Source organism: Bombus fervidus, chromosome 8 (assembly GCF_041682495.2).
Source record: "Bombus fervidus isolate BK054 chromosome 8, iyBomFerv1, whole genome shotgun sequence".
Lineage (NCBI taxonomy): Eukaryota > Metazoa > Arthropoda > Insecta > Hymenoptera > Apidae > Bombus > Bombus fervidus.
This window is the reverse complement of record NC_091524.1, coordinates 1,216,116-1,230,824: the sequence shown is the minus strand read 5'-3', so window position 1 is coordinate 1,230,824 and position 14,709 is coordinate 1,216,116. Positions and strand designations below refer to the sequence as shown.

General features: G+C 25.8%; 1 protein-coding gene across 5 annotated transcripts; it reads left to right on the top strand.

Annotated features, from left to right (window-relative positions):
• The first annotated feature begins 113 nt into the window (after window positions 1-113).
• Window positions 114-13,876, top strand: LOC139989766 (bridge-like lipid transfer protein family member 3B). 5 transcript variants are annotated; one of them, XM_072008330.1, is made up of 19 exons: window positions 114-191; window positions 1,219-1,500; window positions 1,894-2,095; window positions 2,247-2,438; window positions 2,526-2,751; window positions 2,845-3,011; window positions 3,085-3,244; window positions 3,313-3,570; window positions 3,652-3,891; window positions 4,012-4,038; window positions 4,935-5,027; window positions 5,103-5,290; window positions 5,365-5,602; window positions 5,688-6,892; window positions 6,971-7,105; window positions 7,705-7,716; window positions 8,684-9,046; window positions 9,119-9,266; window positions 10,396-13,876. In XM_072008330.1, exons 2-19 carry the CDS (start codon window positions 1,457-1,459, stop codon window positions 10,764-10,766), a joined length of 4,269 nt encoding a protein of 1,422 aa, XP_071864431.1. In that variant the 5' UTR covers window positions 114-191; window positions 1,219-1,456; the 3' UTR covers window positions 10,767-13,876. The 5 variants fall into 5 exon arrangements, with proteins under 5 accessions (XP_071864431.1, XP_071864432.1, XP_071864434.1 ...); XM_072008331.1 differs by lacking the exon at window positions 114-191 and having other exon boundaries at window positions 1,280-1,500; window positions 5,103-5,294; window positions 5,369-5,602; XM_072008333.1 differs by lacking the exons at window positions 114-191; window positions 4,012-4,038 and having other exon boundaries at window positions 1,280-1,500.
• The last annotated feature ends 833 nt before the right edge of the window (window positions 13,877-14,709 follow it).

The following is a 14,709-nucleotide window of genomic DNA, read 5'->3' as shown; positions in this document are numbered from 1 at the left end:
AATGATAAGTTCGTTATGTATTAGAAATTGAAGAAAAAGAAAAGTTATCAGATATCTATGTAAAGAATGCAAATTTAGCCTTTCTTTCATAAACTTATAAGTAGAACGATTTGTCTACTTTCACCGTATGTTATAAGATTATTTGTGTATATGTATGGACCAATTTTAAAGAGTAAATATTTAAAGATAAGGTTTACATTTTTTCTGTTTATTATACATCTATTTAACTTATATATTTTTTAACATTATTTACATCGTTATATAAAGTGTTCTAACAATCAAGAGTTAGTTATAGTTATATAGTTGGCAAGGAATGTTTCTAAATGTTGAATATTTCTTTTATGATTCTACGTGAACAAGCAAGTCGAAAATATAGAATACAATTTGTTTATATGACTCCGTTTTCGAAAAAATCGAGTTTGAAAATTTGTCAAGCCTAGAAGCACACAAAGTTTAATTGAAGAGAATACATAAACTGAACAGTTGACAGGAGGTTACTTTACCTGTGAAGATAGGTCAAAAATGTAAAATAAAATTTTTTCATAGGATGCTTCATTCGTTTCCAAGAAAATAATATTTGAAAATTTATCTAATACGTGTGTACTAGACCGATTCTTAACTAAATACGTTCAAAGTTTCAAATTTTATTTTTCTCTTGGATTACAAATAAATTAAAAGCTTTTGATCGACTCAAAGTTCTAATTCTACATTCCTGAAACGGAAAAATTTTATTCTACATTTTTTATTTATTTTCGTATATAAAATAACTTCCTACTGATTGCTTACTCATACTGTCGGTAATTAAACAAATTCACATATGTTAAACAAATTTTCACATTCGATTTTATTGAAAGCGAAGCGCCATATCAAAAAATTTTATTTTACATTTCTGATTTATTTTTTTAAGAGTAGAATCAATCACTTTTTTCGATTGTACCATGCTTATTAGGACACCCTATATTATATATTGCACTTAAAGATATAATTCAGAAAATCACGAAAAGATAAGCCTTATTTGTACGCTAATTCTGTAATGCACAGATGCATGTAAATGAAATAACGTTTGAAACAACATCTTGAACGTCAAATAAATATGTTAAAAAATAGATCAATTTTACTCTTGTATTAAGGATAGACCAATACTCTATTTGTTAAGGTAATATTTCTCCGGTAATATAAAAATTAAGAACGTAACTAGGTATATTTTGTTGATCTTAGAATCGAAAGTTAGAAACTTTGAGAGAGGAAGACATTAAAGAAAAAAGTTAAAGAAAGAAACTAGAAATTTAGCAGTGTAGTCTACTTACTGACTACTTGAGTCGAAAGTCGTCGACAATCGTGGCATGTATGGACGGACCGTGTCTATAATCGTCGCTCTGTGTAAATGTATAGTGTCAAATTAACCATGTTGAAACGCATATTTGACATCGTAGAAATCAATTGAAAATAATAAAAAATGGTGTCATTAATAAAAAAGCAACTATTGAAACATTTATCAAGGTATTTACACGCTAAGCTGTTAAATAAATTTCATTATTAATTACACAGTACAATTAAAAATTGTACCACCCTTAATTAAGTAGAACAAGCAAGTTATAATTGTGGACAATTTTATTTATTTTATTAATAACCGTTATTATTATTATCGTTAAATTATTAGTCGTATTTTTTCGTGTTTATCTACAATTATTAACGTAATTGTTAACATGACAAGTCTTAGATAATTATTTAAAATTACAATATAAATAAAAATTTTATCTTATGTTTGCATTATGAACAGATTTCAATATGTTATATATAAATTTACAGAAGATAAATCTACTGTAAAAAAGAAATATGCCATTGTATTTTATTCACAATATGATGTTTATGTGTATTTATTTAAATTTATAGGTTTACCAAGAACTTATCAGCTGATAAAATAAATTTAAGTGCATTTAAAGGTGAAGGCGAACTGACAAACTTAGAACTTGATGAAATAGTTCTAACTGATTTGTTAGAATTGCCGTCATGGCTTAGATTAACAAATGCTTGGTGCAATAAAGTTTCATTTCGTATACAATGGACCAAATTAAGAAGTGTTCCTATTTTTTTGGTAAATAACAACTGTCTATTTATACATATTAATTATGTATATTTTTATATATTCATTTTTTAAACTATTTGTTGATATACTTTTCCATAATACAATAGAATTATTAATATTATATTATAATAAAATTTTGATTAGATCTTGATATTTATAGAGTTTAGATGAAGTTCATATAGAAGTAGAAACATGTGAAGATTTGAGAGATTTATCTTCTCCACAAGGGCTTTCTTCATATACTGGTCCTGCAAAGTATTCTTTTATACATAAAGTAATCGATGGTATAACAGTGACTGTTAATACTGTATCAGTTACATTCAAAAGTCCTGCATTCATTGCTTCAGTTCAGGTACATAGTGTTATTGGTTTATTTATTAATGAAATCTGCCTTCATATCTTTATTAGAAGCTATTATGAAATTATTATTTTGTTATAGATGAATCGCATTATTGTGGAATCGAAATCTGCAACATGGCAACGGTGTGATCTAAGGACTACTAGAGTAAAAGATCCTGATCGTGGACAGTTACTTATTTTTAAAGAATTAGAATGGCAGACAGTTAGAATAGAGGCACAAAGTACTAAAGATAAGAACCTTACGCCATTACGTTTACTTACGAATCAAGCAAGGTGTCGGATTACTATTAAAAAAAGAATATCAGGTTAAAAATATTTTAATAAATAACAAATATATTTCCCATTCTTTTGTTTTCTAAGTACGATAGAATGATATAACATATGAATTTGTATTTTAGATTGTTTTGTTATGGGATCAAGACTGATTCTTATATTAGATGATCTCTTATGGGTTTTAACTGATTCACAGTTGAAAGCAGCACTTCATTTTATTGATTCTTTAGGTGGTTTGATAGAAAAAGCTACAGTATTAGAGCGTAAAACTAAAGCAGCTAGAAAATTAGAGGTTTGTAAGTGCAAAATTAAGAAACAAAATAGAAAGTTTCAATCATATGATAAGTATATTTTCATGGTTTTAGGTATTGCCAGAGTATCAAGCACAAATATCTCAACAATCAAGGACAAAAAATCAATATAATACTGCTATCTCTAAAATTTTTACCAGATATGATGTTGTAGAAACTTCATATCATTTCCTTTGTCAAAGAATTGATTTACATTTATGTGATGATGCTGGTAGTAAGTAAATTCAAATTTTTTATTTCTTTTTAACAACAATGTTGTAATATTATTTATTTTCTACCTAGATGGTAGATCCTCCCATCCTGACTTAAAGGATGGTGGTGCACTGCAAATTTCATTAGTTAGATTTCAAGTTGATTATTATCCATATCACTTAGCAATGGCTGATAGAAAACATTGGGCTAAATATAAAGAAAATGCTACACCTCACAGCCAATGGTTACAGCAATCCTTAAGTTCTTTTCGAAGTCAGTTTATGGATCTCATAGATTCTGGCAGAACACAGCATTCTCCTTTAACTAGGAGTCAAGGAAACATTACAGGTTTGTCTTTAAAAAGTAAACAGTCAATCACAAACATGTCTTTTTAATATTAATAAAATATCGTTTCTTATTTTCATTTAGTTAATAATACAAAAGGTTTAGGAGACAATTCGGAAAAGGGTAATCAATCTCAAAATATAAACATAACTGTTGATGACAAAAAAAAGTCGCAACATCCTAGTGGTAATCCAGTGAAAAATTACATTTTGGAACAGCTGGCTAAATTAATGACAACATGCATTATAATAAGGATAGATGATTTTACCTTATACAAAGTAACCACAACGTCTCGTAATCCTGTACCAAAAGAATTTGTTATGGGTATGTGTAAGTTTTATGATAATCAAATTAATTTATTTACTAGGTTTATTTTTTTAAAATGATCCTTTATATAAAACTTTCATATAATATCAATAATTATTTCGTTTAATAATTGCACAGCTCAAACAAGGAAGAAACATGCAACAGGTACAGATTACAAACAGTAATAGTATATTCATATTAATATCGCATTATAAGTACCAATTAAACATAGCTTCATGTTTGAGAAGTTTTGTTGCTTCATGTGTTATGTTGTTATTATATCTTGTATGTATCATATTATTGAGCATTAATTTATAACTTAGTACAAAACGTTTTTAACAGCAGTTCTAAATATATGAATATTATCATTATTATATATTATAAATATTATACATATATTAATTAATATATGTACAATTAATCTGAAGCGTAATTATAATATATTTAAAAGATAATCATAGTATAATTTGCTTTTCTAAAGCAAATATTTTAATCAAAATTTTTAAATGTTTTTTTTATATTCTTTTAAAAGATATGTATCAGTTCTATTGCAGTCTAAGTAATATTCGATAATCTTTTATATATTTATTTTATAGTTTCTGAGAAGAAAATTTAAAATGAAGTATGTAAAAAGCATTACAAATATTCAAAAAATAAGTAATAAATTATGTAATATACTTTCCAAGTATTTCAAATGGAACGTTATTCTATTTAACATTATCTACCACTTTTCAATTATAAAAATATAGAAAATTATAATTCTGTTAAATGAAATTTCAATCATTTATAAAGAAGCATATAATTTTTCGTGTCTTTTAAGAAGGCTTCCAATAAAAAAATTTGTTGTATTTATCTTACAGATCCTAGGGACTATGTTGCGTAGATACATATAAATGGTTATACTTCATGCAATTATTATGGTTTGCATTTTGTAATATGTAACAGATAACATCATGTGAATTTTTACTGTTGTATGGAGTATATTCATAACGCATGTATGTTATTGGAGAATATATTTACATTTCTATTACACTTTATTGAAATATTTTTATGTTGCTTAGGTGACAGAGACAAATTTTGTCTTCCAGAAGATGTTACAATTGTTCATGCTGAATTTACATATTATTATTATCCTGGAGATATTACATTTCCATGTAAGTAAACATATAATTATCACGTTAACAAATTTTAAATTAATCTACAACTTCATCTATTTTGTAATTGTTTAGTGCCACCACCAAAATTTTATGTACAACTGAATCCTATCCAAGTAAACTTTGATGTCTGTTCCTGCTTATGGTTTAATTCATTTGCATTAAATTTATATCATTCTCTAATGAATAAGGATAAACAATCGACATATACTTCCACTAATTTAATGTATTTTGATGTGAAAATTGAAGCTATACTTCCAAGGGCAAGTACTAAGACATTTGTATTATAGGTTAAAGTTTCGTACTATTATACCCCCAATATACTTATTAACTTCAGGTAGTTTTTGAAAGCCAACAAGATTATCCTAATCAGAAGGATAGGCCAAAGTCTTTGCACATACAGACGTCCAGAGCGTCAATAACAAATGTTCGATCCGCAGAAAGATCTTCAAGAGCAGATTTAGCACAGTGTGTAAACGCTTTTCAAATGGGACAGATGTTTTTTGCTACAGACTTTCCAAATAGATTAAATGATTTTCATATTCTTACAGATAAATTTTTGGCACATTGCGCAGGTAAAAGTTTTATACACAAGTACATTTTTCACGTTATTATTATATAGTATGATACATATATTTCACACTCATTTATTTATTATAGGCACTGATAATATTCGATATCCACCACCTAATTTTAGCAGTAATTCTGTAAACGAATTAGTTCGTCAATTACACCGGGAGCTTTTATGGACTGAAGCTAAAGACATATGGTGTTGCAATTTGGAACCTGTTTGGGGAGATTTTCTTGGTGCTCGTGCGGTGGGACAAAACCGACCTGTTCCGTTCCTTGATGCATTTCCTTTAACTCTATGGTGTTACATGTCTATGAAATCGTCAGAGAAAGATTTATCAGAAAATAAATCTACTGCTGACATTCATGGTCTTGCATACATAAGCAATTTAGTTAGCGTTCAGATAAATCACTATCAATATTTGTTCTTGTTAAGATTATCGGAAGTTTTATCGGAAATGGCAACGTATCTAAATATTGATTCTAATAAAATATTAAAGGTTGATTGTGGTAGTGCACTTGTTATTGGTGCATTGATACCACAAGTAGAAGTAACATTTGTCATGCCGTCGCATACCCCTGGTAAAGAAAATTCTGGAGGTGATTTGGAATCCGTTATGCCAGATTCATCTAGCATAGCAGATGACATTCCAGGTTCGTCTATTCCATGGCAAAGTACAGAACGAGTTGAGAGCAGTAGTAAAAAGATTAATATAAATAATGAAACAATAACACCACAAAGTGACGTATCATCAATGTTGTCAATGGATTTTATACATTCTAGTATACCTCAAACTGTTGTGACCTTTAAACAGAATGGTACCAATAAACACGAAAATAATATACAGATAAGAAATGTAGCACATGATAAAAGGTGCATTGCTGTAGAGGAAGAGAAATCATTGCCTACTTTAAGATATACTGCTGATGCTACAAATAAGCATAGCAAAGGAGATTCGTCTTCAAATACACCATTCATTCCTAATAATTTCAATGTTGGTCTCTCTTCTATGAAAAAAGGATTAAGTAATTTGATGACATCAATTGATTCAGCTTTGAAGGCTTCTCCAGAAGATGGTAGCAGTGATACTGTGTCTATAAGAAGTGATGTTAGTTCTGACAGTGAGAACTACGTTTTAATTAATCTTCAAGATCAAGAAAAGTTAGATACAATGTTTTCTGTCGATAATTCAATTAGAATAACAGCAGTAGAAGAAGCTAGTGAAGTAGTTGAAGAAACTCCTGATACTCAGAGTGAAAAATCTATGGATAGTGTGTGTAAACGAAAGGATATTGTAAGTCTATGTTATGTAATATAATAATGTAATACAATTGAAAACTTTAATATCCTGATTAGATATAATCCTTTTTAGGTATCTATGGCAACATTTAAATTATCTAAAGTTGAATTTATTCAACAATCTCTTGGATATGCATCATCAATTAAAGTTCAAATTTCAAATATTGGTAATGATGAATGTTCATCTATCCCATGGGATGAATTTCAGGTAATATTATCTTCTATTCATCTAAATGATAAATTTCCTGTTTGCTGATTACATACAATATGCTATTTTAAATCTATTAAATAGATCTAAATACTAAGGTTTTTTTTAATGTTGCTGCAATCAAAAATATATTATTCTTTAGTGTTTCTTTCATACAATAATTTCATTAGAAAGTTTAAACATTTTTTATATACTATATGAAGTGCTTTTTATTGTACAGATTTAATATATTTCTAATCAATACAGATTTAACCATTTATAGAAGACATATTGCTCTGAAACTTATGTTAAAATTTGTTAAGATGTTTCGAGTATGAAATTTGATTACATTAAAATAGTAATGCAGTATCTTATTCAAATAATATTTAAGTTTTTTGTATAAACTTGGAATGTATTCATGACTAACATTTTATTCCTAGTTACATACTTCGTGTGCCACGAAACTCTTTTGATTTTATTTCTAGCTTCATATCACATACATTACAAACATTTTTATATTATATATGTATATTTATACAATGTTTGTCTTTAACTTTTTTGCATGCTTCTCCTGCGTCTCTCCTTCTCTTGTGAATGTTTTTATGTGGCACTTGTGGCAGGTCAAGAGAAAGGTATTGGCAAAGTACTCATATATTTCATATTAAATGCCTTGTACTATGTACATTTTATCGCATGTTTATTTCTTTTGAATTAATTATGTCACTATGCTGTACAAATTGCATATATATAAATATTTATCCTATTGATCATTTAAAAAAGATTATTGTGAATGTATAGATTAGCTTTTTAGATTAGTATATAATAACTAAAGGAAAATATTTGATGATTTACTTTTAGGTTTGTAATCCTTATTGATAAGTAATTATTAATATGCAAATGATAAATTTGTAGAGTATGTGACAATTACATACAAGTTTATTATTACATTATTAAGTTGCATAATTAGCAGTTAATATTTTATTGTTATTTTTTATTTGTATATACAAACGAATTATATAAGCATTTCAAAAGTACACACTTTTACTTTTATGTGAAGGGTTTAAAGCTTTTTAGTTTTTAATTTCATAATATGTATATGTACTCAAAGTGTAATAAGTTCATGTAGCATGGTATGAAATAATGCTTAGCTGGTATTTGAAAAGCTTTCAAATGCGATTGCAGATGTGTATTTTATATGAATTATACGGAAATGAAAGTAGCTTTGTTTATAAAACAAGTTTTCGTAGCTTTTTATGTTAAAATTTTTTAACTTATCACATATTAATAAGAAAAAGTTAACAATATGTAATTTTTGTATTTAAATGTTTAATTACATATTATAGAAATATATATAGAGTATGCTCATAAAGAAGCTAATATTAAGGATTTGTTCTTATTATCTAATATATGCAAATAATAATTTAGTCTTCAACGATTTTATAGTTTATTTTCCATAATTTCACATTTATAGCTTAGTTTTAAATTTTTATGAATTTATTACAAAATAAAAGAATTGTAATTCTATTACATAGTAGAAATTATAATTATAATATAATTTAAATGTTATACATATATTTTTTAATATTTTTTGTTTATTAGACAAAATTCAGTGCACGATCACGAGGTTGGGTCGAATTACCTTCAGATTCTAACTGTAGATCATGTATTAAACTACGTTTGGATCATGATTTAAAATGCAAGTCAGATTCTTGGAAATTGTCTCAAGCAAGTCGAGCTATAAGGAATAAAAATATGCACTTAAATCAGAATCAAGATAATACAGCTGAAGAAGAGGTAGATACTACTATAGATGTACATAACAAACAAAGTGTTTTGGACTTGTTTGAAGATAAATTAGAAGTTAAAGTTACTAATGTATCAATGGCCTTGTCTATGAGTTCAATAAGTGGTCTTACAGACTTAACTGAAGATGAAATTATACCTAGGCCAATACCATTGCAGGTATGTTAAATTTTATTGTATTATTTCTTTTAACTTTATTCTTAATTACATAACATTTCTATTTTATTGCAGATATATCTGGAGAGTATATCATTGCGTTTAAATGAAGATCGTCCACCGAACAATATAACTTCGCCAGGACCAATTCCTATAGATCTGAATATTGCAAAGCTTAAGATAGTACGAGATGCAAATGGAGTTTTTCATATTGAACCAGTTGGTAGGTAACAATGTACAATGAAGTTTTGTTATTATTATTTGCCACTTATTATTTTCGTACAAGGAAGATATATAGTGTTTAATATAGTATAGTACAGTAAGTTTATAATATAGTAGGTTTTCGAAATACATTTTAGTGATAAATTCTTTTATTTAAAAATTTGTTTACTTTTTTAAAATTAATGTTATACATTGTATAATTCTGTGCATTCAGACGGCCTTTCTAATGTGAGCATTTATACAAAACAATTAGAAAAATAGTAGTAGCATTTACTGCTTTAATAATATTGTTTAATAGGACATTGAATAAATAGAATTTTAGATTTGCATTTAATTATGCAAAGGCATGTTTTATTTTTTCTCAAATCAAAAGAAAATAATTTCTGCTTATTATCACGTATGCTTATTAAAATTTTTAATGCAATTTATAAATCAGCATGAATGAACAACATATAGAGTGTCCAGAAAGGTCGGGACAAAACTTATACTATATGTTAATGAGGTCAAGTAGATATAAAAAGTTTATGTAAACTTATGACCAAAAATGTTTTATTGAAGAGTTATGAGCGTTCAAAGATTTCTCAGAAAGTAGTTCTTAAGACTCATTATACAGAATTGCAGAAATACATTTACATACATTTACTACTATTTCTACAATAGCAGGAATATTCGAAAAAGTTCAACAAGTTTGATGAATGATTTGCATCCTTAGCATTATTACAGAAGCAATTTTAAACATTTATTATAACAATTTTTTGATGCTTATAACTCTTTAATAAAGCATTTTCGGACATAAGGTTATATAAATTTTTTTATCTACTTGATCTCATTAACATGTAGTATAAGTTTTGTCCTAACATTTTTGCGCCAATATGTCCTTTTTGGACATGCTGCATATAAGGTACAAAACATTGTTTTATAACGCTGCTTATTGTTCACAAATAGTTTAGATTGTAAATATATATTGTTTACTCACCATCTATGTTCAATAAAAAATATTTAATTTCCTAATTCGTTAAAAGTAATTTTTTATTAGAAGCACAACTTTTTTGTGTATTTTATAGATGACTATAAAATATTTTCTTATACATTCCTCTACTATTAATCTAACTCAAACATTTTATTTCTAGTAAACCTGTTGAGCAGGAGTAATTCCCTTGTAACACTCACAAGCAGTGATACTCAAATAGTCGAAAATATAAATCATGAATTGGAACTAAATATTTTAAGACAGTCTAGTAAACAGTTGAAATTAGATAATGAACAGCTTCGGCGTCGTCTCAATGCTTTGGAGAAAATATCAGAGGAAAATGCGAAATTGATACGTATAAAAGAAGAATCTATTGTAATCAAATCTCATTTAAGTGCAGCACAAGAAGACATACAGCTGCTTCTGAAAGAGAAAAGAGCCTTGCAAGAAACAATAACAGAGCTCCAAAATCGTATAATTGGAAGCGGCCCAGGCAGTGCTACTCGTGCATCTTGGTCATCAAAGAGATAGCATACCAGTTGTTTTGATTGTTCCAAATGTTGTAGTTCGAATAAGTCATAATAATAATTTTATTAATTGTTACTTTCCATATTATTAGAAGTGAAATTTTACACAGTTGAATTAATATGTGTTTTCATAGCATCTATATTTAACTTAATGAGAGAAAGGTATGTCATACTAGAACGTTTGGATCATTACTATACGAATTTAATATGTTACATTAACTTTTAAGTCTTATAAAGGGAAAACTTGAATAACACATTTATTATAATATGTTATGGGCAAAAATTTTCTGAGTTTACTTGTTTTTTTGTATATTATCTTGTCTACCATATTTATGCTAGTAATTGCCTTTAGCTATTCAATAGTGCAATCATTAAGATAACATTCAGTTATATAAGATGCACTTACATGAAATATACTGATTTTTACTATGAGCAAGTACAAGGCGATAAATAATGGCAATAGTAGACAGTGTTTAGCATTTTCATTAATAAAACAAATGAAGAAAAGATTGGTGGAATGAATATTCTGGATACATACATGTGTATTTATTATATGCGATAATACACGTGTTAAAACGTGATGTATATATGAGGTTGTTAATATTTTTGCGCGCGCCCACACACACACACACACACACACACACACACACACACACACACACACACAAAATTAGTTATATATATTAATATATAATATATTAATTAATAGATAATATAATATAATTATTATATAATTTATTATTTATATTTATTATATAATTATTATTAATTATATATTGATATTAATATATTATGTATATAATATATAAATATTATGTAATATTTATATAATAATATATTAATATGTATATATACATATTTGTTGAATATATAGATATAAAACGTACATGATAGATTATAGTATGCCAGTCAAATTATTGCAATATATGTTTGGTTTTATAGCAGTGGTTGTTACCTAGTATGAAAACAGAGAATTGAATATAAATTTTTTACCAATGCTTTTTGTTTTTCTCATCGTAAATATTCAGACGAATTTCATAGGCCACTTTTAACGGAATGGGAGAATACAGTAAAGTAATATAATAAATGTAAGATATTAATGGATATTGAATGATAAATTATTTGAGCCTACCAGATAGATTGTCTAGCTTAAAATCACTGAAGAACGATTGTTCGTATTAATGTATATGTATAAGATGTGTATAAGAGTGAATACATGTGATTTAATAATCAGTTACGTGATAAAAATAAAACTGACTATAATATACAATATACAATGATAATCTAGAATGTTTTGATAAGACTGTAAAACTAATGTTATTTCCTGTGTCATTTCCTGTATTTCTATTAAACTGAAGATATGCATTGATTGATATTTATCTTTGGAAATGAATAATATTGGACTACATTAAACCAAAATTAATAGTGTATTATAATGAACTAATAATTTTTTCATATTGTATGTTGTGATATCTTGACATTTTATCATTGTATGTTACAATAAATTTAATTTCCAGGATGGGTTGCTGGCCAATCCTTTTGTTACAAAACAATGAGGTATTTTTCTAATGTGTATTAATGGCAATTGCTAATTAGATTCTTTTTTATTTTAAAATTCTGATTTTTTTCAGATAAAACGAAAACAAAAACAGTTTTTTCCACTATAACAAATTTATTAAATTCAGTGTGTTTTTTAAAATAAAAAAGTAAAATAAAATTTTTTAATTAATTCACATTAGTATGAGATACTGGAAGAATAATTTTTTTACACTTAAGTATTATGCAGAACATAAAAGTCTTGATTGCGTTGTATAATATTTGTTTACTTAGTCAGGAATATTTAACTATTCGATTAGATTAAAATTTTTGTATTTTATTTCTATGATTAAATGTAAGTTCTACTTATTATGTTTTATTTTTTTAAATGATATATTTCTGAAATCTTGTATTTAAAATTTTATAATAAATTTTTATGATTAAAGAATTTTTTATTGTGTTTATTATAATATACTAAATTAAAATATTTTGGGACATGATCACAGAATCATATATAGGGAAAAATTTGAGTCTATTATGAAAATATATTATATGTTACATATATTATAGTGGAATGAACTGTATATTTATAGTTGTCTGTACATACCTTACATATCTGAGTATGTAAAAAAATTAAATGCAAGAATTTTAGATGTTCACATCACATTTAAACATTGATATGTTCTTATAATCTATGTCTTACAACGGAACATTCAAGTTTTAATTTAATTATAATAAATCTTTACTTTCTTACTATACAATTATGTACTTTTAGTCCTTGAAAGAATAATGCTTGAATCTTTTAAATTTCTTATAAAAAAAATCTCTTATATATTTGTTACATTGTAAAATTGTATAATTTTATCAATTATGTTTGTTAAAAATGTTAATTTAAAATGCTTCTTTTTCATTGTTATTGTATTTTGATTTCTGCAAATATCTTTATTGAAAACAGTATTTATATTGTTGTATATAAAGCATATATTACTTCTAAGCTTTATATGTTATTTAATATGCGAAAAATTAAAATTTTATGATTGAATATAAGTTATCTTTATAACAAAATAAAATTTAAGACGTTATTTTAATGATTTTAAAATATTTATTTTGATGAATTATTTTTTCTACTCAGTCGACTTAATTACACATTGTTCAAATTTCTGTTTTCTCTTTATATGAGTATTTTAGGATGTAACTATTATATTGTTATGAATAAATTTTGTCACTTTCGATGAATGTATGTTAAAAAAATTATTATCTTGCAGTAATTCTGTGATAATTATAGTATTTAAGTAACTATATTTCAAAATTTAACTTTATTTGTTAAATTTTAGCTTAAGAAACACATTATTTTAAATATTATATATATTTATTCAAACATATAATTTTTAAATGCAATTATTTTGTAATTTTGTAATCAAATAATGTATAATACAGATAATATACTTAATATTGACGTTAAGTATTAAAAGTATATTTATAAAATCATTTGTAAAAATATTATATGCTAGTATCTCTACTATACAATTTGTGACTGTTATATTACTTTAAATATGCAATTAAATTGTAAATCATTAACTTAAGTGTATTTATTAATCATTTTATATATAACATTTTTTAATGTTTAAATATGAATGTAATACAGCTCAAAGAAATTATTTTTGAATGCTTTTTTGGCTGTATATTTTGTATTTATTTCCGTTAAATACATATTATAACAAATGTATTGCAATTTATAAAAATCTGTTCTAAACTTACAGATGTAAATAAAGTAAAGATGTAAATAATTACTTATTTCACATTTATTATATTCTATATTATATAATATGCATAATTTGTTTTAGCTTAGTTCAGATAATATTTATTGAACAAATAATCATTTATTTCTTAGCAACGATGTATTATTTAATGGTATTATTAGCTGAAAACCAAACATGTTACATAAATCATCATTTTAGTATGTAAAGTAGCTCACGAAATACTTGCGATAAAAGAACTTATATATATATATGTTTGTGTTATATAAAACACTTTGAAATTTCATTAGTACTGCAATGAAACATGATCATCATGATTATATTGGACTTTGAAACCGATCTGAAAATGTGTATAAGAATTACAAGATATTTACTGCAAACATATATTTAAAAAATAACTACACAATATGAATACTGGTTTATTAATATAATGGATTTTGTGATCTCTGCGAAATTGGTATTTTTATTAAATATTCTATAACTTTTACATGCATTTTCAGATTGGTTTCAAATTTGATCAATATAATCATCATAGTTGTGTCTCATGAAAGTGTTAGTAACGTTTGAAAATTATTTTAATAATTTATATAACATATACAGTTGTATATAAAAGCTTTTAACTTCATTCGTGAGTCACTACAGCTGTGTAATAAT

Coding starts and splice junctions, on each gene's coding strand:
- LOC139989766 (XM_072008330.1), top strand. CDS start 1,457: ATGGTGTCATTAATAAAAAAGCAACTATTGAAACATTTATCAAG. Junction 2,096..2,246: donor GAAGTGTTCCTATTTTTTTG/GTAAATAACAAC, acceptor TGATATTTATAG/AGTTTAGATGAAGTTCATAT. Junction 3,571..3,651: donor GAGTCAAGGAAACATTACAG/GTTTGTCTTTAA, acceptor ATTTTCATTTAG/TTAATAATACAAAAGGTTTA.